The sequence below is a fragment of the Temnothorax longispinosus genome, chromosome 4 (assembly GCF_030848805.1).
Source record: "Temnothorax longispinosus isolate EJ_2023e chromosome 4, Tlon_JGU_v1, whole genome shotgun sequence".
In the NCBI taxonomy this organism is placed as follows: Eukaryota; Metazoa; Arthropoda; class Insecta; order Hymenoptera; family Formicidae; genus Temnothorax; species Temnothorax longispinosus.
The window spans coordinates 16,086,714-16,111,123 of NC_092361.1; the positions used below are offsets into that span (position 1 = coordinate 16,086,714).

General features: G+C 40.0%; 2 protein-coding genes across 3 annotated transcripts; both read right to left on the reverse strand.

Moving 5' to 3' along the window:
- Positions 1-1,344: 1,344 nt before the first annotated feature.
- Positions 1,345-12,108, reverse strand: LOC139811842 (putative sodium-coupled neutral amino acid transporter 11). Its single transcript, XM_071776264.1, has 7 exons — positions 11,697-12,108; positions 8,634-8,687; positions 7,544-7,631; positions 7,178-7,387; positions 6,772-7,024; positions 6,317-6,665; positions 1,345-6,234 (listed from the first exon to the last, which is right to left on the reverse strand). The coding sequence occupies exons 1-7, from the start codon at positions 11,766-11,768 to the stop codon at positions 5,767-5,769; spliced, it is 1,494 nt and encodes a 497-aa protein (XP_071632365.1). The 5' UTR covers positions 11,769-12,108; the 3' UTR covers positions 1,345-5,766.
- A 676-nt stretch (positions 12,109-12,784) lies between these two features.
- On the reverse strand, positions 12,785-21,204 carry LOC139811130 (mitogen-activated protein kinase kinase kinase 7). Of its 2 annotated transcripts, none has more exons than XM_071775221.1 (9): positions 20,940-21,188; positions 19,876-20,101; positions 19,676-19,793; positions 19,251-19,580; positions 18,905-19,017; positions 18,202-18,620; positions 17,884-17,986; positions 14,769-15,022; positions 12,785-14,599 (listed from the first exon to the last, which is right to left on the reverse strand). In XM_071775221.1, the coding sequence occupies exons 1-9, from the start codon at positions 21,015-21,017 to the stop codon at positions 14,429-14,431; spliced, it is 1,812 nt and encodes a 603-aa protein (XP_071631322.1). In that variant the 5' UTR covers positions 21,018-21,188; the 3' UTR covers positions 12,785-14,428. The 2 variants fall into 2 exon arrangements, 1 of the variants encoding a protein (XP_071631322.1); XR_011731556.1 differs by lacking the exon at positions 12,785-14,599 and adding an exon at positions 15,348-17,596 and having other exon boundaries at positions 14,877-15,018; positions 20,940-21,204.
- Positions 21,205-24,410: the final 3,206 nt, after the last annotated feature.

Sequence of the window (24,410 nt, forward strand, 5' to 3'; positions counted from 1 at the left end):
TCTCGCGATTCGCGACCGCGTAATCATCGTGATGAGGAAAAAAATACGACGATCCGACACTCGCGAGCCGCGACTCCTCTGCCTGCAGATTCCGCGGGTATTTGATCGCGGCGCGATTTAGAAACCGCGAAACGGATGGACGCGACGTCGCGTCGAAGTCGATATAGCCGAGCGGGAGATTGCGCTTTCCCTGGAAACGCAGGCACGGCGAAATGGTCATGGAGTATGCTTCTCTCTGATCACTTTCGCTCCCCTCTTGCTTTCGTTGTCGAGTGAAATCCTAATGATAAATCGTCCCGATAGAAGAGACGAGCGAGCGAGCGAGCGATTTTGTCCCTGAATTGACGGGCATTGAAAGCGCGACATTGTTGCGGGCAGCGATTGAAAACGCTATGAAAAGAAATATCAATTTCTACGTGTATGAAAACGAGTTCCCAATTTTATACAATAATCGAAGTAAATAAAAACTGATTAGAAATAGAGCTTGGTACAACGTACGTTATTATTGGACATCGACGTTCTCAAAATAATCACGAGGGAAAAATAACATGAAATCCAAACGAGAAGGAAATGCCGTGTATGAATTAATGTCCGTAACAACACAATTGTAATTTAATTACAATTGTGATTAATTGTAATTGTCTAGATGTGTACATTAACAATATTGACTTTTTCCTCGACCCTGGTCACCTTTATTCATTATAATCACAAAATAATGAACAAAAAATAAATTTATTCATTGTAGTTACAACGTTTCGACAATTGGTTTTGGTCTTTCTCAATCGATTTAACTTTTGATGCTAATAAGCATCCTTTTTAAATCACTGTAAAGAATATGTGTATTAATTTATGTAAAATGAATATTAAGGAGATGCATATTACAAAAATCGTATTGCTTACATTGACATTCAATAACGCAGTAGCAATACAGTAAATTACCGAAAAACTGCATTTATTGCCGATATTACTGAAATTTTCGGTTAAATACCGGTATAATTGAGAGCTTTTAGAGCATTGCGGTTTTACATACACACTGAAAAAAATTTATTAAAATCAAGAAAATATATTTTTTTGTTTAAATAAGTATTAGGTAGATTGGATAAAATATTTTTAACTCAGAAAAATGTTTTCTTAAATCTACCCAATACTTCTTTGAATTAAGGAAACTAGATTCAAAGAAATCTATTTTCTTGATTTTAATAGATTTATCTTTTAGCGTAAATTAAAAACGCGCACGCGATATATACATGCGCATACAATAGCCATATAAAATTGTCACGACGTTCAGCCTTTATCTGCGAGGACAGGTGTACGGAAAGGAGGAATAATAAACAGAACGTTGCGTTAATCTCAAGTCGTCTTTTATTTCGCGAAATAAACCTAAATAGATAACATTATACGTATAGCGTAGCATCGCGGGTACGCGCGCCTTATGTGCACACCCGTATATATATTTTGTAAACGCATCATGTGTGCCACGTGTCTATCACAGAATAAATGTGGTCGGAAGACCCGCGATACGGTGGCGAATAACGGCACGATTGCTTTTCGCTCGCTATCAACATCCCTTACGCAATCGCCTCGCGTCACGGCTGTACGCACACGCATATACACACGCGCACTCGGTGTGCCCGCTCCTTACGCGTCACGCACTCGGAACCTCCTCCCAAGGAGGAGAGGAGGTCCTCCTCCTTCCGTGGCTCCCGTCTGCGTGAAATTACGTCGCGGCACATTTTCCCATGCTTCCCCGTAACGTCCTCTCCGTTGCGTGACCCACCGCGATTCTACTTCACTTTCTCGCATCGCGAGAAAGTACTCGCGGAGGAGACGTCGCTTCTTTCTCCTAATCTTCAACTTCAACTAATTCGAAACGCTTTGTAAATAAATTACGTTTGTCCGGAGAAACGGAATGCTTTAAAACCAAAGCAAACATCGTTGGAGGGATATTTAAGTTGGTATGAAATCACATAGAATTAATATTGCACGAATAATAAACTATAACGTTCTTTTATACCAGGGTAAGGCGTAAGTGTCTTCGTTTTGCAACCCTCAAATATGTCGAAAGCGCAAAATTTATGAAAGAATTTTTTGACATGTAGATACTAATCGATTTATCTTGTTGATTTTATGTATAAATAAGGTATAAATCGAAATTATAGAAAAATCGATATTTTATGAGATATCTCTCACACTTTTCTATCAAAATAATACATTTAAAATATTCCCGTCTCTTTTATAAATTTTCGAACTTTTTTTTTTATAGCTTTATGTTAATACTTTTATATTCAGGAAAAAATAAATTACGTAAGAAAATATTGTGGCTCCATTAATAACATCTGTGACATATATAGATACCTCATGAAAAATGCATGCGATAAAATTTGCATGCGCGCATCACGTTTATTCTCTGTTTGAGATGCAACATTTTTATTCGAGATATTTGCTTTTTAAACGCTTCGTTATTTAAAATATCTGGGGCCTCTTTTCCGTTCTCCTCACTATACCATTCAACGATCTCCAACGTGTGTAAAGTTTACTTAACGTCAATATAGAACAATCATAAATAATACGTTCACGTTTATATATTTACGAACATTAAGATTGGATTAGTCTAATAAATTTTTCTTTTCTCTTTCGTCGAAATTGGCACTTATAAATGTTTTCTCGGACGCAACAGATTGATACTAGCTTTACTAATACACGGCGTCTTGCAACGCGAAATTGTCAAATTTAATGTCTTCAAGCGTAAAAAGATCAGTCTGTCGTTCGCATCGAGTCAAATTCTTTTGATCTTTGCCTTCTTAATCGCCCGCCAAACACTAAACATATATAGTTTAAAAATTCCCTCTCTACGCGGTCAAGCTTTATAGAGACAAATCATAAAGAAAGCGTCGTTAAAAATAATATCACAGGACCAGTCCGAGTTATTAGTCGCTTACACGTGTCCTATTTGTTTGTAGAGAGTCGTTTTACAATTAAATCATACGTTTGCTGGGCGCGTCACGTTACGAGAGCGAAAGGAAAAGAGTTGGGAAGTCTTTATTCTGCATGTTTCAATTATACGAGTTACTCATGTCCACGCGTGATAAACTTTACTACTTATGTCCGGTCGTATATATGCGCGCTCCGTGTCTTTGTATCTTAAATCAATAACGATAATCTTGACATTACTACAGTACTGTCACAACCACGTAATGTTTATCCAGTCAGGTCGTGCGTTACGAGCGAACGAGCGATCGAAAAGAGATCGGCGGGGCGAATAATATGTGGACGCTCTTAGGGCCGGTTGTTCCAACCTTTTGATAAACTAATTAATAGTTAAATCATATATATGTCTTTGTTTATCCTTTACATTAAACAAAGATAGACATATGATTTAACTATTAGTTAGATTACCAACAGGTTGGAAAAACCCTAAAGGGCGCAAAACGCGAGTCTTGTCCTTCCCTCTCTCGTACGTGCATATAGATTTACACTTATTTTGCCGGTTAAATTATACATATATCTATATAAGGAATACCGCCAATGTGCGGCGCGCATGTGTATAATGATAACGCTGCGAACGTAAACGTCACTAAACGTACAAGTCTTGTCGCTCGAACGAGGCGTCTGTTTCACTGCGACACGAAACAGCGGATGTGTATGTGCGTGATAACATGCGATACACGGTCACAAAATCTCTCTCGCTTTGCCTCATCACGTGTATATTCACCGATAATATATATTCCATTTTCCCTAGGCCGTTCCTATAATATATGTACCAACTTAGGGTCTTTATATAGTTTTTTATCTTAAATATGCTTTTTATATATCTTTCTTTATATTCAAATGTGCATAAACAGGTAAACATATTTGATTCTTTTGCCTTATGTACTATAGTACGCGAGCTACGCGTGAATAAATACTTTCCTCTTGTATGTGGTCTTTTTCGCATCAGTGTTTGTTTTCTGTAAGTGTAAAGCGTCATTTGGGGGGTAAAAAGAGAAATTCACTTTTGCCCCCCGATTTGATTGTGTCATTTCCACTGCGGCTCTATATTATATTTTGATACATTACAGACACTTTGGCTCCCCTTTTCTTTTTTGTCTTTTGAACTATGAACATACAATGTAACTCCTCATAGCCAAATCTTCCGATCAACTAAACTTTGCAACGGTAAATCTAAGCGATGATTGTACCGGTATGTCAAGTGTTGTCGTTATTCGTCCTATTTTATGCTATTATATCTTGTATTTTCATATCGCAAACAAAATACTTGAGTTTAATCGTATCAAAAAACTTATGCAAAAAATACTTATAAAAACGATTTTACGAGTCGTAAAAAATTAAAAAACTATCAGTGCTGGTTCTCTCTTTCTTCCGATTCTCTCTTTCTTCAAAAAAGAAAACGCAGAGCATGTCAAGAATCTAGGTAAGGTAGAACAAGTTGCGAATAAAAAGCTTTTAAGCCGCTAATTATCGCATTATCTTTTATGAACATTATAGATCCGTTTGTATGTTTCTTACTTTCAACATTCAATATTAGTCCCGTATCACGAAAAAATACAAACGTAGTGTGCATATATGTGTGGTGTATATATAGATATACAACGTACATATACATAATATCTTCTCGTTTATAAACTATTTGTCTGTTCAACATCTTTTTAAAAATATAATGATATTTTAGCTCACGTATTCTATACGTTAGTTGCCTAGTCATAATTTTCTAATCGCAATAACTATTCTTTAAAATTATAATATATTCCTTAAAATTCGCGCATTTTTTATAACCACAGAGATTTTGTTTTCACGTTAGAGCCGTACCTCTGGAACTTTATCAGGACTAAATACACACAAGAGTCCTTTCTATATATATTATATATTACGTACAATAATAGTATCGGAAGTTCAATAATTATCTCGATTGGTACATTAAGATTCTGAGACTCTAATAATATGCGTCGCGGAGAATTGATTAATCGTCTTCAGTCGTAAATCCCAAACTCGTTACACACTTGAAAGATTACGATTTTACTCTGTGACTCGGTAAATTTGCGTGCGACAAACATTCATATAGGTCTGTACACTTTACTAAATGACGGAAAGAACGATTATATATCTATTGCCAATTTTTTTCGGATTTCTCGCTCGTAAGCCGAATCCTATATTGCATTGATTTTATATTGCGATAATCATGCGTTCGAGATATATGATTTTCCAATCATATCATCCCGATATCGTGGAATAAAATCGTGGAGGGAACAGTATTTTGTCCAATATAATTAAATGTTCCCCATCGTTAACGTAAACAATAACATTCCGTTTTTTTTTCCCTATAAATTTACGTCCCACATATTTAATATTAAAGTCTACTGTAGAGCATAAAATGTTTCCACAATATGAGATCTATCGATTAGGACATCACAATAGCACAATCGCTATTTCTCTTTAAACCTGATTTACAACTAGTTTGATTTACAACCAGTTTGATTTGCGCAGTTTTATTTTCCGTTTAACGACATGGTATTATAATCTCGGGTACCCTCTCATTGGAATAATATATTTAGTCATAGATAAAATCCTGCCGTATCTGATCTTGTAGAAACTTTCAACTCTTTTCCCGCAAGTTTGTTGTAAAATTTCACGTTTTGAGATTTTCGAAGCAATTATATATTGGATGCGTTGCGTCAAAATGTTATACGTTACTTCTCCCACAAAATTAATCACCCGGCTATACTTTCACCAATTTAGCAGACCTACGATTAAGCTAGAGATTTACCGTGCTTAACCGTTAAGCTCAGATCTCGGGCTCTCCGTGTTGTTGTAGTTTTCGGTGGACACCATGATCACCTCGCTATACGGCGTCGTCCCATTTTCGGGGGTGCAATACGACGCTATGCCGTGAAAGCAGGTACCGACTGAATTATTGTTGAATATAATCAGCAGGAGACCCGAGATGGCGACCAGAATACCGGCGACCATCAGGCCGAGCGCCGGCAGCTTCTTGGACGAGAGGACGGGCCCCTCCTCGAGCTTGAGGTAGCAGAGACCGGGCAGAATGTAGGCGAGCGGCACGGCGGCGAGGATGCCGTTCAACTCGAGAACGACGCCGAGGCAGTCCGTCCACGTGGAGATCAGATATGCTATGAATAATATCGCCAAGGTGATTATCAGGTACTTACGGTCCGAGTCAGGCACATAAGCCTCGTCTCCCTCCAATTTTTCCGTCCCCTTGATCGCCGTCATGAGCACCTGAAGCGGTAATAAATCGCGATCGTAACTCTTGCAAATTCTCCGATCTGATGCGTTAGACGACCAGGATGAGAGACATTACCTCGCGCGTAACGAAGCACTCGATCGGAAAGGTGAGGAGTATGGTGCCGCTGAACATGATCCTGGCGAAATTCATCAGATCGTCGTCCAAGCAGTAATTCTCCATCAGATCGCCCTGAACGTACGACGTGAAGGTCGCGTAGCCGGCAATCCCGAAGGCCGCGGCGATCAGGAAAGAGGTGAAGAGAGACCAGTGCGTCACCACGTCCCACTTCTGCTGGGTCGCTCTCTCAATCGAGCCATAAATCAGGAAGGTGTTGTGATGGCACATGAAGGCGAACGCCATTATACCGATGGACTGGACGATCCCTGAGAAATTGGCGAACCTCCAGCTGTCCTTCTGACTCGGGCTGCAATCAATCACGCCTATGATTACAATCATATAGCGAATTTACAGGAGATAACACAGTGACCCTCCCCCCTTCCCCATGAACTACAGGCGAAATTCTCGCTTACACCGTGTCGGACATGGTGTCCATCCGGATGAAGATGGCGAGGAGAATGAACCCGATGCAGACCAGAGAGAGGAAGGAGATTCTCGCTAACCGCGCGATGTTCCTGTACAGACAAAGCGGGACGATGATGCAGAGGGTCGTCAAGAGGGTGACGATGTTTCGATGAGCGAAAATGTTCCATTGGTCCGTCCCCGTCATTCTTACCAGGACCGTGGTGACCGTGTCGCCGACGACGACGTTGTAAGAGATCATCGCTGCAACATCAATAAAAGCGTTTCATGCGTTGATTAAATACATGGTCGAAATATGACGGTCGACATGGATAAAGATAGATAAATATCATTATTTATTTATTATTTACTATAAACGTTCTTTGGGATAGCATATCCTTTCAAGCACTAGTGTACCTATGAACGGATAAATGAACTGCAACACCGTGAGGATGTAGAAGCCGACGCGGCCGAAACTCGCTCGCATCAGGCCCTGATAACTCATCTCGCCACAAATGTGTCCGCTTCGCACCATAAGAATTAACGAGTAGTCGGTCAGTGCCGCTACTAAGATTAACAGGGCGATGCCGAGACCGAAGCCGGCTTGATGCAGAGCATACGGTATTCCTGTAAAAATTTACATTAATCTAGCCGACTTTAGGATAGGGCTTCGCAGAATGTCAAGCGGATTTCTTTTTCCCTTCTACAATTATTTTGACGATATATAATTTTCAACGATATTATATAATCTCGGATCTAGAGCTATAGATCATTTTTTCTCACCGATGACGCCGCTGCCGATGATGGAATTGATGAAATTGAAACTCGCGAGCGGCAGGCTGCTGAATTTGTCGGACTCTCCTTCCTGCTCCTACAACACGCGCCGACATTAGCACGAGTGCTTTTCGCAGTGATAAACGCGGCAAGAGATCGTATTCAGTGTATTCAGAGTATCGCGATATGTTAACGTTAATTAACGTTAAACGTTAATTAGATGTCACATTGCGTATTCGAGCTCGTACCCGCGAATATTCTACGAGCATCCATATATTTTCATACTGATGAATATTAATGGCACGAGCGAGGGAAAAAGCCGTTAATTCCGAGGCGCCGGTTAAAAGTAAATAAAAATACGCGGGTATAAATTACAGCGTAGGCAAATTAGCTAAGACAGGCAGGAGCTAAACGGTTACGCGCGATCGTAGTTCAGCGGAATAATTTGGAGCGATACCGAGCTGAGAGCGTAGCGGAGAGGGAGCGGCGCGATAAAAGTTAAAAGAGCGCTGCGAGAAAATGATAACGCACGTGCGCCAGGTCGTAGGCCAACGGCCCGTGACTAATTGACGAATTGAACGTCGCGTCGCGTCGGAGGAGTGCATCGTCCCGTCGCGCGTCGGAACAACATTACGCGGGACTAATCGATAGGCCAATATCAGCGAAGCTACTTGGGAAGTTTCTGTCGCGCGCCAATTAATCCATGCTTGTTGTACGCAGCCGGGTATCTCGCCTTGCAAATTAGAACGGGCATATAATGAAGCTGCGTCCGTGGCAATTAATCGCTCGTCGCTCCAATAATTAGAGGGAGATGGGAATGAGTGAAGGAAGATGGCGAAATAGTCAATTTCTATAATTAATTTACAGAAAAAAAGAAGAGTTAAATCAAGAGTTATATAAACTGCAATCTATAATCTTGGAACTGAGATTATATTGCGTTAAACGAAGAAAATTTGCTTGAATGAAGTCATTTATATAGTTCAATCAAAATAAAAAAGTTAAAATTCTTATAAGAAAATTATAGATTGTTGTGTATATACGAGTATATAAGTTTTAATTTGACACTTCTTTTTTTCCTGTGTAGATGCGCAACCCTTACCCCGACTAGGTGTCTCGTGTCATCGTAGGACTCTTCCGATGCGACACTGCCGACCTGTCGAAATTTCCGAAACAATGCGTCATAGTCATATATAAGACAGTTGTGTGCGAGAACGTATCCGTATTCCTCTTTCGTGTATCGAGAGAAAACCCGACGGGGTAACGAGGATTTTCATCCCTCTCGTCGCTCGCACACAGAGAGAAAGAATATTCTTGATTTAAAAATATTTTTAGTTTTAACGTAGAAATCATAAAATAAGATTATATAGCGTTAAACAAAGAAAACTTGCTTCAATGAAGTTATTTTATATATAGTTCAACTAACAAGTAAACCCTTACCTTCTACCCCCTCGCGATTGAAATGAGACTTTGGGAAATGATTTAGGCATGCCTCAGGATCATTTAAAGCTAGTCAGATTTGCTGCAAAATTCTCAGAAGCACCAGAATTCAGAATCATTGTTAGTGGGCGGGGTCTACCGCCCAAACTGATAATTGCATTTGCATGTACCTGAAGAATTGCGTGTAAAATTCACGCGAATAATATTATTAGGCAACCAAGTTCTGACCGTTTTAACGGCGTTTTCTTTAATTTGATTTTATAAATAAATTATTATAATTTATAGATAATAATTAAGTAGAATAGAGTAGCATGGTGGCCGCATGTGCCCCTACCAAGATGGCATCACATTAATTAACCGCGCGCGCAGACAAAAACGCGCTTTCTCGCGAGTGCTCGGCCGCGCCGACTTAAATATATAAACAAATTCGACAACAATATTCATTATCCTGATCGACGCTCTCACTGACGATCTTATCGGACGACAAGAGCTAGGCGGGTTTAATATTTGTGGAGTCTCACCATCGCGACTCACGGAGAGTCACATGGTATTTTTGGGGACACATCCTCTATACAAGTACATCCATCCAACCATATATTTCTCTCCATCACCGTCATCCCACGATCTACCAGGCGATCACCAAAGTAACGAAACTGCGTTCAGCTGCTGCTATAGTCGCTGCAAACAGGGGTAATTTTGTGGAAACATTCAGAAACAACATTACCCATAGAAGTACATGCAATGCATTATCAGTTTGTACGCTAGACCCCACCAAGCCATCAACAATTATCCATCTGAATTTTGGTGTTTCTGACAATTTTGCAGCAAATCTGATTAGCTTTAAATGATGCTGAGGCATGCCTATAAATAATTTCCCAAGGTCCTCATTTTAATCACGAGGGTAGAAGGTAAAGGGGGTTTACTTGTGAGAAACCGAAAATAATAACGAAATTTTGCTGAAATGTATTTCAAAATTTCTCTCAATTGACCCCATTTCATTATTATTCCATCCATATTTCAGTAAAAATTCAGTTTTTAGTTAAATTCAGTTAATTTCGTTATACCTAATATTTCAAAGAATTTGTTACTACTTTTCAACAGTATATAATTTAACTTTTCTTATATTTTGCAATATTACATTATATTCATTTTAAAATATATTCAAAATTTTTCAATAATTTTATTTCACTTTTCATAGTATTTTCAGCAAAATATTTCCGTCAGGGAAAAGATTATCAAATTCTTATAAAAAGATTATATAAATTGTTGCGTATATACGAAACAATGAGCGCGTTAATTTGAGTACACAAGTACAAAATCTACAAGTTTGATTCGACACTCCATTTTTTTTCTATGCACTTTCCGTCGTTCGCAGGTGCTCGCACATCCATACGAGTACCTTCATTGGCAGTGTACGTCTTAGACGGATATGACAGCTCTTCGCGAAAGGCAGAACCGCGCGGGAGAAATCACGGAGGCATTGATTGAAACGAGCGTATCGGGCGAAATGTCATCGCGGAAATTTCTCATCGCGGATGGAATTGTTAAGAGACCGCGTCTCTCTCTCCCCCTCCCTCTTTTCAAGACGACGGAAACTTCAATCTCGAAGATATTGGAACCCGCGCTCGCGCGAGGAGAAGAGCCGTAATTGCGCGTTTCTGTTCGGCTCGCGCGATTACACGCCGCGGGGAGAATCGAGCGAGAATCGCAGCTAGAGCAATCAAGATCGCGGACTTTCTTGCGCTTAACACCGCGGGTTAAGAGCGAATAGAATTAACGAGGTAGCGAAAGTGGCGTATATAGTAACTTTCTCGTACACTTTTTACAATCGCTAAGAGGATTCTCGCGATTCTCCAGCACGGTCGTTCGCGAAATTACTTTTAGTAAATCACGCGACGGGGTTGCTCGATAGCCGTGCGGTGGCTATTCACTTGATAGATCCCGAGAGATTTGCTTATATTTCGAGCAAAACTTCCCCTCGTATGTGGAAAAAAACTATTACGTAATACAAATTACATAAAGAGCGTATTCTTTTTTCACATTCTATTATAAAGCTGTAACATATTGTAGCATACGTTGCTATAAAAATTGACGAGTAATTATTTTTACTTGAATCAGCCGAAATTATAATGCTTCTGAAAAGTTTATGCGCGTATTTTAAATTCTACCAACGTATAAAAACTTAATTATAATAAAGGTTTAATATGCAATTAATCTTTTTTCATGTCTGAAAAATGACTATATCGATATTGTAGTTTACTACAAAATGTTCAATTTGCATAAAAGCAACCAAACTCGGGTTGTAAGACTTCTTTCTCACTTTAGAGGAACTTGAATGTTTTAAATTGTACATCAAATAAAGTATTCGAATAATCACAGTAATTTTTTTGTAAAACGTAACATCTTTGAATAAAAATACCGTAATTTCCGTCATAATGTCAGTATAATATCCTAGAAAAATAAAAACCTTATTGCAATTTTCACTACGTTTCCTTCGCGTAGCAAATCTCGGTAAGACGGAAGAAAGAACACACACGAGAGATAGATACGAGACGTTCTCTCCTCGTTGTAGTGCCGTTTAATGATCTGATACGTCGCGCGTCGCTTCGCCGGCGATGATTTCGCTTCCGCGAACGAGAGAAAAACGGAACCGGATGTGCGCGCTCGACACGGTAGACCATATCCTCCGCCGTCGAGCAGAGCGAGATGGAGACGGCTTACTCACGTCCTCGAGGTTCTTTTTCGCGTCCAGGATGTAGCTCTTCTCGTTGACATCGTTGGACGCGGCGTGGGCCATCCCGATCTCTCGCGATTAGGATCTCCTCTCCCTCGGTGAAGACGGCCTAACTCTAACGGGAGAAAATGATAGCGCGAGAAAAACGTGCAAAAACTTAATTAAAGGGAGGGAACGAGACTCGCGGGCAGGTCCGTAGACGTCTGAAGTTCCGGCCTGTCTTCTGCCCCTTCTTCAGCTTCTCCGCTTCTCGTCTTTCCCCTCTGGCCATGCCGTTCTCCCTCTCTTACACACTCAATCCGCTCTCCCCTTAGTCTCTCCCTCCGCTCACGCACGCGCGTACATGTATTTTAGCTTATTTCTCTCTTCCTCTTTACCGAGAGCCTCAATCGCACCCCATCGTCCTCCCCATTTTTCATCCTTCTCCCTTGTTCTCGGTTAATCGGGAATCACTATAGTTCCGCACTCGTCCTCGTCTACCCAATGTCCGCCCACATATGCGCACCCCTCGTGCCCTCCCTCCCGCCCCTCTTCTCATTCATCTATCTCGTCTCGCCCTCGCAACTCGCAACCTCCCTCTGCTTTCTCCCCCCGGTTAACCGGTCGTGTCCTATTTTCTTTCTATCTCTCGTGCTTTCCCTCCGTCAAGATATCGAACGAGACTGGAGCCAAGTTTATTGATTCCGTGGCGTTTAATCTTCCCCATCCAGTTCCACCAGAACTTCATTCTGCATGACGGATACGTTCCACGTCCTGCGTTTTTTGCGTGAAATACATGAGCCCCGCGCGCGCGGATCTGCGCCAGATCGTTACGATACGCACGGATATAGCAATGTACAGCAATAGATTCAACAATAGATTAACCCGCTGATTGCAAAAAAAGCGGATTCGATGCACGACAGACTAGATTTTCCATAGTTTCCCGTATAACAAGTTCGCCGCTATTAAGCCATTAGTCTTTCATCGATCTTGTAAATGACCTATCAATAGCATATGTTCATACGAGACGTTCTTCTAACTTTACTAGCGCTAGCGTCTCCGTGCCGGGAATACATAATAAAAGATCTTGAACACGTTAGTAAATCTCACGGCAGCTTTCAGAGATATATTTACAATTCTATATTACATTTTCACATATTTAAACAACGATTTCATTAGCGATTCTCAAGAGAGAACCTATCGAGAATTTTCGCAGAGCGTATAATTATTTGATTGTTTGTTATCGCTGTCAAGGTAATTCACGAAGATAATTTCAGGCTCTCGTTACATTATACTTAACATAGGAACAGAAATGAGAACGTTAGCTGCGAGCTGCAGTCGCCGCCAATCGTTAACACGCGCGAAACTTTATCATTTCCAATATCATTTTCTACGAAAAGACAATCCGTTGTAACCGCTATCGACATATGCGCATTTTCCCGTACTTATTTTAATTCTAACAAGCGCTTCATGCGCTTAATATCGTTTAAAATCTTTTTAATACACGCCTCGCGCGTATTTATTCCAAATATTATATTTGCCTTGCATTTAATTCGTCAAATTCAAATGGAAACACTAGTATGCTCCTGTATATATCATGATTAGTGCACTGACTTGAGTAATGTTACTTCGTTAGATCTGTCATTACAGAGAAGTCAAGCTCGCAAGCGAGTCGTAAAATAGTTATTTACATAGATAACCACATATTAGCAAAGCGAGAAATTAAAAAAAATTTTTAATCTCTTGCATAATTAACTAAAAGTAGCAACAGGATGTGGATTGTGTTTTTGACACATGATTAATTCAATCAGACACGGTCGAATATACAGTATATCATACAGTAATGAAAGGATGCAGACCTATATCCATTTCGAGATTGATACTTGAAAATATCTTCACTACTGTGCGATATGCCATGCATGAGCACGCAAATTTCAGACAACTTCGGATTTTCATTTCAAAATGATCTCAGGAATCTGCTATTAATGGACATCATGATAAGTCTGAGACATTCCTATACTGCAAATACTGTATGTATACTGTATACTGCGAATATCACATATAGAAATAAGCGCATAAAATACTTTCCATCGATAGACAATAGTTTAAATACTAAAAGCTGCATATTACATCACACAATATACATACATATTATATGTCAAAGTGTAAACGAATGACTCGATGAATCGAAAGGACTAGATTGCAATTCATTATTAACAATGCCTTCGAGGCTATGCAATCAAAAAAATCTTCCATATTCTATATTCTCTAACATTCTTAATGATATTGCCGCACTTGCGTTTGAAAGTGTGAGTGTGTGTGTTTGTTTTACTCTCTTGTATTGATTGTATATCTTGTATTAATTCAACTCGTGCCGCAAACGAGAATAAGACAAAAGATGTGACTGTGGGGGAAAAAAAAACTAACGGAAGGCGTATCTGTAAGTGCGTACTTGAAATTGCGCTTTTCATGTCGAAAAATCGGAAGTCAATTGTACGGTTACCGCGCGTGGATAGATAGCGAGTTTTGATAAGATCGGAAATGATCTTCCGCTATGGGCGACCACTCTGATTCACATACTCTAGTAAGCGACGCGGTGTTGATTTACATTCGTACGAAATTGGATTGGAATCTCAAGGTAATTCCATCCGCGTTGCGCATCACCGACTAGTCGTCGGGACCGTGCAACGTAGCGTAAGTACACTTATCGTCGAGACCTTTGAAACACGTCAAGTCGCAGCATCTCAAGAGAGCCTCGATGGGTCTTGACGGTGAGGTACCACCACCCAGCCGTTGTTTCCCGAAACGGCGGGCCCTATCGTCGACGCGGCAGCGGCACTCGTCAACGCCCCCCTCTGATCCTTCATGATCTGCAATTGCCGCGTCAGATTGCGACACAGTTTCAGCAGGGATTCCTGAAAGTCATCGCAATAATCATCAATTGCAATAATTATCGATGTTTGAAGCCTTTTTAAGCTCAAGGATATTTTAAGAGTTACATTATCATCAACAAGAAATCATCCATCGGCTCCAACGCTGCAAGCGAGTGCGAAATTTATGCAAAGAGGAATAAAAAGGAGAAACCTTTTCGTCTTCCAGCTTCCGTAGCTCCTGCTGCTGCCGGAGACTGTCGACGCTCAGATTCTTCAGCATCTCGTTCTTGTGCTGGCTTAACAACGCTATCTCCGTTTGGACCTTAAGGTATTCCTCAGCTATCTGCTTGTGCTCCTCGAAGATCTCTCGCGAGAGTTTGCACGTGTCGTCGGGCGTGAGAGGCCTCAGGTCGGCATCCAGTAGGCGGCAAACGTTGCCCAAGTCTTCGCTCGTGGTGCTGCTACCTATGACATCCCAAGATTTTATTACGGATGTTGATAATCGCGAGACTATCATCGTATTCGGCTGCAACGAAATACGTATCATTAAGAGTACAGCCCTAAATATACAAGCGTAAGCCTAAGCAAGCCTAAGTTTCCAGAATATTATAAGATTGCATGTTTGCACTGACAAATGACTCGCTCGTGAAGGTTTTAGACCCAGCATCGCTTTAACAAATCTGCGCGCGCTTCCAGTCTTACTAGTCATCCGTAAACGTAATTCCTCTTAAATTCTAAATATGCTTCGAGCACCGGTTTCGCCTAGAGAATCTGATGAGCATGTACTAACGCAGTAGGACCCAGCAGCGTTTGAGAGTGTCGGTGCCGACGATCTCCGGGTAGTCGTCGCACATGTCGATCATCTAGCAGCCGCCGCTCTCGCGCGAGCCGCAGTTACTTCGACGATGACGATTAACGTCCACGATTATCCTCCGACAACGTGGCTGATCCCGTCGGCATAATTCCTTTGTTCGGTTCTTCGCTATCAGATTCGGGTCCCCGTCCTAAGTAGTAAAGTGGCAGCCACGCAGACAGCGTGATAGAGAATTGCAGCGCGGCGATAGCGATATATCAGGAATCTCACTGGGACGGCTGGACCCTCGGTAATCTCACGACGGTATCGCTAACTCGATTGTTCAGTGGAATGATCCGGGAATGTGCGGCCGTGTTAAAAAGATATATATCAATCAATTCCCGGTCGGATCGGTCGATGTGCCCTCGATAAAATCGAGCTCGTATTGCGCGCTTGGCGACCTGCGATCGGCGGGAGGTGCTCCTCCGTAGGGAGTCGGCTCTCTACTAAACAAACGTACGTCTATATTGGGGATGCTGACTCAGCCACACCTGCTTCTAAATACCCCCCACCCTGAGACTTCGTCGAGGAACGTCGCGGAGCGTATATGCGAGCCAAGAACAAAACCGCGCTCTCCGCAGCTTGATTCATCCTCGAGAGAATTTCATGCTTGATATTTTTTTTTATTCATCTTGCGGTCATCTTCGTCATCTTCCTCTATTCTTTTGCGCGTATTGCCTTATCTTCTTTCTCTTTTTCCTCAACGTTTCTTTTGCTCGTTTCCACAATTCTTCTCTCTTCCTCGCGCTTCCCTTGGCCGTTGGCGCGATGGTCGTCCTCTTCTTCGTCGTGCCAATCAAAAGCGAGTCACACGTCCTAACGATTAGTCGTCAGTTAAATTTAGTGCACGCGCACATCGCGGCTGCTATTGCGGCTACACGGGCCCTTTGCCAGGGTACATCACCGGCGAACTCCGCCGATCGACGAACCCTCGATGAATATAGCATGCCGAGCTCATAACTCCGTCCCTTCTCAGATCACCGTCCGATCGTATCTCGAGATTTGACCGCGATTACATTATTTGTACGGTCACTATACAAAAATACATGATCCCGTGCGAGGAGATACTTTTTCTGTTATACACAGCATATGTCTTATATACAGCAGTGTACATACGTAAATTTTTACAAGCTTTATGCGTAAAGTTCAAGATGTTTAAAATTATAACAAAATGTGCGCACCCAGAGATCTATACACTAACATAAATATATGCTCGGCAAAGGCAGAAAAATATTGTAATATTAAACGATTGTTATACCTCCCCGGATGATTGCGTAAAGAGAATAATTATCGTGTTGAGCTAATAACTACGACGAATTGCGTACGTAGAAACGCATTATGAGCAATGTGCGTTAGTCGACGCAGACGAGAGACGAAGACGTGGTCGAGGAAGGCGCCCGGTGAGTCAGCGCACGGTGCTTAGTATTCTAGGCCGAAAATAATCTTATACTTCGTGTACCACAAAGCGCTACTCTGTAAGCTCAAAATGCGTGCTCGTGTCAGCTCGCCTGAGGCGTTGTGTCCATTCGTTTCGCATTATCCGACATATTAGTCACGCTAACTTCGTGCCTTTTTCGTAATTGTGCCCAACGATCAGATATGATGAATTAATGATAGAAGTTAATGATAGAAAAAATATCTCCTTTATCATCACTGGTCGATTACTATATCGCAAAAATCCTGTGATGAACTTCCTATATCGATATTTATAATGCAAATACAGTGATTTATAGTATTTTACATGCCATATGTGCTATAACATTATATGCATTATATAATTATTTATGTTATATCTATATTATATAATATAAATTTATAATTATTTATAAATTTATTATTAACAGTATTATTTATATATAATACTGTTATATACTGTTAAATAAATATAAATCTTTTTTGATATGTTCAATATTTCTGGCAATAACGCAATATTATTGTACAGTTAATTCATGCATCGATTGCCATATAAGGCATAAACAGGTAATTCTTGCGCTAATGTTCCTGGCAATATGCCTTCAACGCGACAGAGACAGGTCTCGCACAGACAGCCAGTTTGGTGCCACAGCCTCCTTGCGATCTTTTTTCGTCACTTGTTCTGAGAAAGGCTCGAGTGCATATTCAAGTACAAGCCTCACGAAACTCTTCCTGCTTGTTCGTGAATAAATCGAAATCAAAGCGATCCTGTACTATATTTGAGCATCGCGCACAAAAAAAAAAAAAATAAAATAAAACAGAAATCAGAACATCGATTCAGTAAAATGAAAAATATACTTTATACAAGTATAGATCAAAATTAAATAAAAGTTTTTAACAAAAATATAACGCACAATTAGAATTTAAGCATAAAGTTTCTAATTTTTTTTATTCAGTATATTTTTTCATGAAATAATTCTATGTTAACTAATAGCTCAACATTATGTAAAAATTGCATTTTTATCTACATACACAAGCAAACCAAATTCAAAATACTCACTTTGGTTATTTTTCTTTGTTTTGTGAACCACTTTGTCTAATCCGGCCATGTTATTTGGAATTACATAAGATGTGTCAGAGGAGCTCTGCAAATCCCAAGCGTTCTGCAAGATGACATAAGATTTATAAAAATTATTTTTAATACAGACAAATACACATTTACATACTTTTGATATTATGAATTTAATAATATAAACAAAGAGATATGTGAAATAATCAAAGAGAAAAAGTTATATGTGAGACGTAAAAGACAGAAATGTATAAACTAAATTATACAAAAATAATATTCAAAATACACGCTAACAAAAAAATTACCAACCGGATCGCATTCCACATGCAACGGAGCGAGACTGCAGTTTCTGTCTTGTAATGCGGCGAGCTTGTCGTCACATGCCGTTGTATTTTGCGAAATCGATGATTTAACGTGTCCTAAATTGCTGTCCACACTACCATGAAAGTTATTCAATACCGGAACTTCGTCAGGTATTCCTTGAAATCCTAAATTATTTTCTCGCGGCGAGAATTTCGTCGATCCGTCGTTGACCGACGTTGTACGAGATAATGCAAAGGGTGATGAATTCTCTTCATTGAAGCATTCGTTAGTTTTATCTACGGGCTTTGGAATTGTACGAATGGTGCCGTTTGCGACGGAACCATTCATACGAAAATCTAACGTACTGACTATATCTAGTGTATCTTCCCTCGAAGTTTCGTTTTCATCTATATCATCTTCACTACCTGCAATACATATATGACACGTGTATATATATATATGGAGGGGTAAAAGTCATAGTGGTGTAAGTCAAATTTTTTTAAATTTTTTCTCGAGTGCATAGATGCAATCCATACAATATATAAATTGCATCTGTGCACACAAAAAAATATTTTTAAAAATTTGACTTACACCACTATGACTTTTACCCCTCCATATATATATATATATATATATATATATATATATATATATGCAAATGGTTTATGTGTTATGCACTAATCATGAAATAAATATGTATTGTACATACTTATAGAATATTCAACGGGTTCTAAATGGCGGCTGAAAAATTCTGATAGCTTGGTCATTATCCTCACGACCTCGTCCATAGATGGTCTTTCTTCAGGTGTTTTCTGCCAACATCTATCGAGAAAAATAACAAATATAAGATTAGGAGATAGATCTTATATATTTCAATAAGTACACATATTTTTTTATAATTGCGTGATTTTTAAACCATCATCCACAAATATTAGAAATTTATTTCATGAATAGTCTGTATACAAATAGTAGACTTAGATTTGTAAGTCAATAGATGAATTTATACACTAATGTGATAAGTTATTAGTCACGCTGTTCTTTCGCATATCTCTTACCTAGTCATAAGATCCTCAATTGGTTTCGGGCATCCTTCTATTAAAGGAGGCCTTTGTCCTACATGAACAGCCCACATTATCCTATAGGCTGAAGCACCAATATCATCAAAGGGTTTTTTGCGTGTTAAAACCTCCCACAAAATGATACCCCAACTAAATACATCGCACTTCTCTGTATACCTAGATCCTTCAAACACTTCTGGTGCCATCCACGCGGCCGAGCCTTTATTATTAGTCATATATGTGTTTAAGTCACAGGCTGTGCCGAAGTCACAGATTTTAAGCATCTGTCCACCCATAACTAACAACAGATTGGGTGGCTTTAGGTCTCTGTACAAAATCAAATACAAATTCATCAAATTTACTTCTCAATTCAGTTTCTCGAACATGAAAGGACATCAAGAGCGCGTTAACGTTATATTTACCTGTGTATCAGCGGTTTGGGCTTCATATTGTGAAGATAGGCGACACCACGCGCGCACTGGAGAGTCCAACTCATAGCATGACTGGTAGTGTAATGTGGTTGAGGATTGCAATGTAGCACTGCACGTATAAACGTAAAATCTTAATACGATTTATTCAGTTTGCGAAATTAGATGAGACAATTTTTTCCGAGGGGCATTACCATTATATAACGATCCACCTTCGGCATATTCCATCACCAGGCATACCGGATTCTTGGTACACGCCCCATATAATTTAACAATATTAGGATGGGCGACTCGGGACAGTTGTCGAACTTCCACAGTGAAGGCTTTTCTCTCTCCTTCCGAATTTATGTGTTTCACGGCGACATCCTGCCCTCTCCACTTTCCTTTCCACACAACTCCAAAGGAACCCTTGCCAACTACCTACGATCGAATAAAGACCAACGATAAGTCAGCGAAATACAAACACTCTTAGGGCCTGAACAGCATAGCTGACTTATAATTCTAAGACAATGTTTTATGCTTTAAATTTTTGTTTTTAGTAACACAATACTGTTTTGTGTCTCAAGTCTTACAACTATTGACACTTCGTGCATATGTACAAGACGTGTGACACAAGACAGTATTGTACATTACTATAAACAAAGATTTAAAGTACAAAACACTGTCTTAAAATTATAAGTCAGCTATTCTGCTCAGGTCCTTAGCTGAACATTTTGATCTCATATATCAGAACATCGGGTAACAAAACTGTATATCAAAAGAGAATGTCATGTAACCGTATGTTCTTTTTTACATATGGGTGACTTCGGTCAAACTCCGATTGATTGAATCGACAATTAATTGATCGGCAGAATCATTAACAAAGTAAATAGTAAAAAACATCCAGCTGTTTCACCTTTTCTGATCTAATCTTTCTTACCGTGTATCGAACGACGAGAAATTAATAATTATGTTCGTATTAACATCACAGGTATTACTTAAAGTCTTAAAAAGTTAATCGCTCATCAAGTTAATAGAAGTTCGGCCGAAATCACCCCCTGTATTCTCTTGTGTACGACTGATCGTTCTCTCTCTCCTTTGAGGTTATCCTACCGAGATCGAACGCTCCGTAGGAATGATAGGAGTACAAAACAGGCTTCGGCTGTAAAGGATTAACGATCGAGACGACGTTAAATATACGTAAGAATCATCCGGTGAGAGAGAGAGCGTTCGCTTTCAACGATCGAGGGAAAATAGAATACGATGCGGGAGGAACTACCTGCTCCGTTGCGATTTCATTGTAATCGATTTCCTCAACGAACTGCTGCTGATGGCCGGTCATCTCTTTGCTCGCCATCGCGCACAGTCGACATCACATCACTTTCAGGGCACATTTAACCAACGAGTTGCGAGTGCGCGCGCGAGTCTGTGTTTACTCAAAATTGGCTGCAAACAACCTCGCGGATCGCCATTTCATTTCCCGTATCAGGCCGAAGGGCACTGCACGGCTAATCCCGTTAGGACGAGCGAAGCGCCACTGGCGGCCCTGCGGGGGGTGTCTGTGGGGGGGGAGGGTGAAAGCCCGTTTCGAGCGACTGAGGACCGCGACGTCGGATGGCGCTCGCAGTACAATTCGGCTTCGTCTCTGCTTCGGCACTCGATCGCGTTTACGAGGTTTACGATGCGTACGATATACGTTTCATTTTAACTGAATGGCATATTCTTTTAAGATTCGCTTCGCGAGTGCGAGACTGAGGGAACCTGATGTGACAAGAATATTTGGAGGTAATGAGGTTATATACGTTTTAAATTTGTTAAGTTCGAATTTCGACTTGATCTCGAAGTATACAAGTATTGTATCCGAAATCAAGATTTCAGATTTACTACACGAATACATTTATGCGCGTAATTAATTATGTCAATTGTAGGAAACATATTTGGTAAAATGAAGAGTTTATATTATTTATTTGTATATCGCGAAACATATGCATACGTAGGCGCGCGCATGTGTGCATATGTGTTGTACAAAAGATTAAAATAGAGAAAAATGATAGAGGAAAAAATTGGGTGATATAAAGGTCTATGCCACTCTATGCGATAGATCTGTTTTTTTTCGTATTTTTTTCGTAAGTACAAGAATGCCTTACATTTTTTTAAATATATAAATTTATTTTTTAAAAATATACAATATAAATAACATATTTATTCAAAGAATAACATTATATATATATATATATATATATATATATAATGTTTATTTATTATATTTAAATATATATTTTTTATTTATATTATTAAATTTATATACTTTTTTAAATAAATCAATTTCTTTAATTATTTCGCTTATTAGAAAAATATATAAATCATCAAAATATCAATAATTCATGATATATTTTATACTTTATTTTCACATAAAATATAAAATGTCTCGTGAAATATTTGTTTATCAATTATCTTGCCTTAATACATAAAACATATATTTTTATTATTTTACGCTTATATTTCACGAAACATGTTTCTTGTACGTGATACAATTTTTATGACACTAATTCCTATCATACTCGGCGTAAAATTAAGATACCGAAATACAAATCGAGCGAGATCGAAAATCCCCGCGTCGTTGCGGCAGGACGCGACGAAACAAAATACGTTCGCGGAACATCCGCGTTATCTGGCAATGCATAATTCCAGATGTGTACAGATATCGTTCTCGTACCACGCGAAGATTCGCATGCGAATGTGGCAATAAATGCGCGCGCGCGAGCGCGTCGTAGAATAAGGAAAGCGAGAAGGAAATGGCTCCTCTTTCGACCGAACTAAACTAAGCTTAACTCGCGCGCGCGCGCGCGTGTAATTGCGAGTTAGGGATATGCGGTTGTATGTACGTATATCGGGCCTAGATATACACCGGTGCCTGGCCTTTACGATGACCCATGCTTTCACCCGGTAGCGTCTTCGCCTCCTCGACTCGCCTCGCCTCGCCTCCTCGTCCCCCCGTAGCCCTCATCGCGGATTCGTCCCCGCTGGTCACCTACTTAGCCTGCTGGTCGTGACGTAATGTACGAAAGGACGTTTACGCGAATAATGCCGGATCTCGAGTCATTATCGAATCTCTCTAGGTCCTCTCGAGGTCCTCTATGCGGTAACGCCGACCTTGCGATTGCTCTCCCGAGAGAAGAACCCTCTTTGCGCCAAAATATATTACCTCGCGGAAGTTATTTGCCGGTAAAAAGAATTTTGTGGAGATCCTTTTAAGTGCGCAGCACTTTGCACATATTTTCAATCCTTCGTGTACTCTCCCTTATGAGATTCGAAAACTGAAAACGCGCGACTTTGCATATCTGCAAAGGGCTTTCTCCGGCCCTTCCGGTCCTTTTTTCCCTTTTGCACGGGAAGGCCCAGAAGGTCGTTACTTATTTAAAAAATACTCAGAATGCTAAAGAAAATTGCGCATATAATGATTAATAATAATGATACTAATAATAATAATTTATTGCGTGCGAGATGACAGCGATAGTTGACGGGATAGACAAATATGCGGTGCGAGTGATGACGGAGATACACGCAGAAGATAAGACGTCGGCATCCCGCTGCCGTGATGTCTATCAGAAAATTAAAGGAAGAGATAATGAGAGATTCGCAACTTAAAACATATAGAGTGTGAACGAAACAAAAAGGTGCGGCAAACACCTGATTTGCACACGCGATTTTAGACATCTCGAGTCGCCACCTTATCACTACACTTTTCCTTGTCACGCTATTAACGGTGTGAAAAGTTAGTTGGAAGAAACGTTATTGTAAATATCTATTTATAAAAATTCTAAAGTAGAGCGGAGCTAGCCAAGGCGTGTCGCGTCGACACGCGAGAGCAAAGAGGAGAGCGCACCGGAGTACAACGGATTACGCCAAAGTTACATTAGGGTCTGCTAGATTATGGAGATAGATTAGACAGTAGCGTGAGTCTGAGAAAGCCAGAATATACAGGTATCTCTGCCGCAGTGCGACGGCGACGGTCTCGTATGTACGCGCTACTTTGGCGTTATTCATTATGTCTCTCGCAATATTTCGTAACGCGGTCTACGGCAGTACGGTTACGAAACCGTATTATTTCGAAGCTCGCGATCAATTAATGAAATATTGAGCGAGGATCTAATAAGGAAGGAGATGGCTCATAAGCTATACGCTTTAATGTTGCTTGCGGTATGTGCGTGTGGTGCAACCGTCATCTATTTGTTATTACGTGATTATGCTACTCCACGGATGATCATTTTGTCATATCCGCGCGAAACCGGCAGTGCCTTAATTACCACCATTTTTCATTACGATCGTTGTGATACATCGTTGACAGCGATGATCAGATCAATCAGAAGTTAGATAGAGATTTCAAAGATTACAGCTGTAACGATTAAATTAATTATCATCATAAAAATAGACCGTTGTCTTGTTTATTGAGAAGGGAAGAAAAACAAGACAGAGAACAACGAAATAAAATTATATATTTCGCCCGATTTCATTGATTGTGCGTCCAAGAAATGTATATCTCTTATGTCCATTTCCATCAATGTAGATTGACTTTAATCTCGGCAATCTTCAAAGTTAATCTGCATTGGTAAAAAATGGACATTATACTCCGCGAGACATATTTCTGTATTTTTCAATGAATGTATATACATCTATTTATAAAATGCGAGTGATAAGTAGATTGATCAGAAATTAGATAGCAATTTCAAGGATTACAACTAATTACAAC

Excerpts from the sequence above, each read along its gene's own strand:
- LOC139811130 (XM_071775221.1), bottom strand. The coding sequence starts at position 21,017 with ATGGCGAGCAAAGAGATGACCGGCCATCAGCAGCAGTTCGTTGAGGAA. Across the intron at positions 19,794-19,875 it reads AGGTGGATCGTTATATAATG|TGCTACATTGCAATCCTCAA; the intron begins GTAATGCCCCTC and ends TTATACGTGCAG. Across the intron at positions 14,600-14,768 it reads GGAAGCTGGAAGACGAAAAG|GAATCCCTGCTGAAACTGTG; the intron begins GTTTCTCCTTTT and ends GATGACTTTCAG.
- LOC139811842 (XM_071776264.1), bottom strand. The coding sequence starts at position 11,768 with ATGGCCCACGCCGCGTCCAACGATGTCAACGAGAAGAGCTACATCCTG. Across the intron at positions 7,388-7,543 it reads CATCGGCAGCGGCGTCATCG|GAATACCGTATGCTCTGCAT; the intron begins GTGAGAAAAAAT and ends AAATTTTTACAG. Across the intron at positions 6,235-6,316 it reads AGTGCTTCGTTACGCGCGAG|GTGCTCATGACGGCGATCAA; the intron begins GTAATGTCTCTC and ends TTACCGCTTCAG.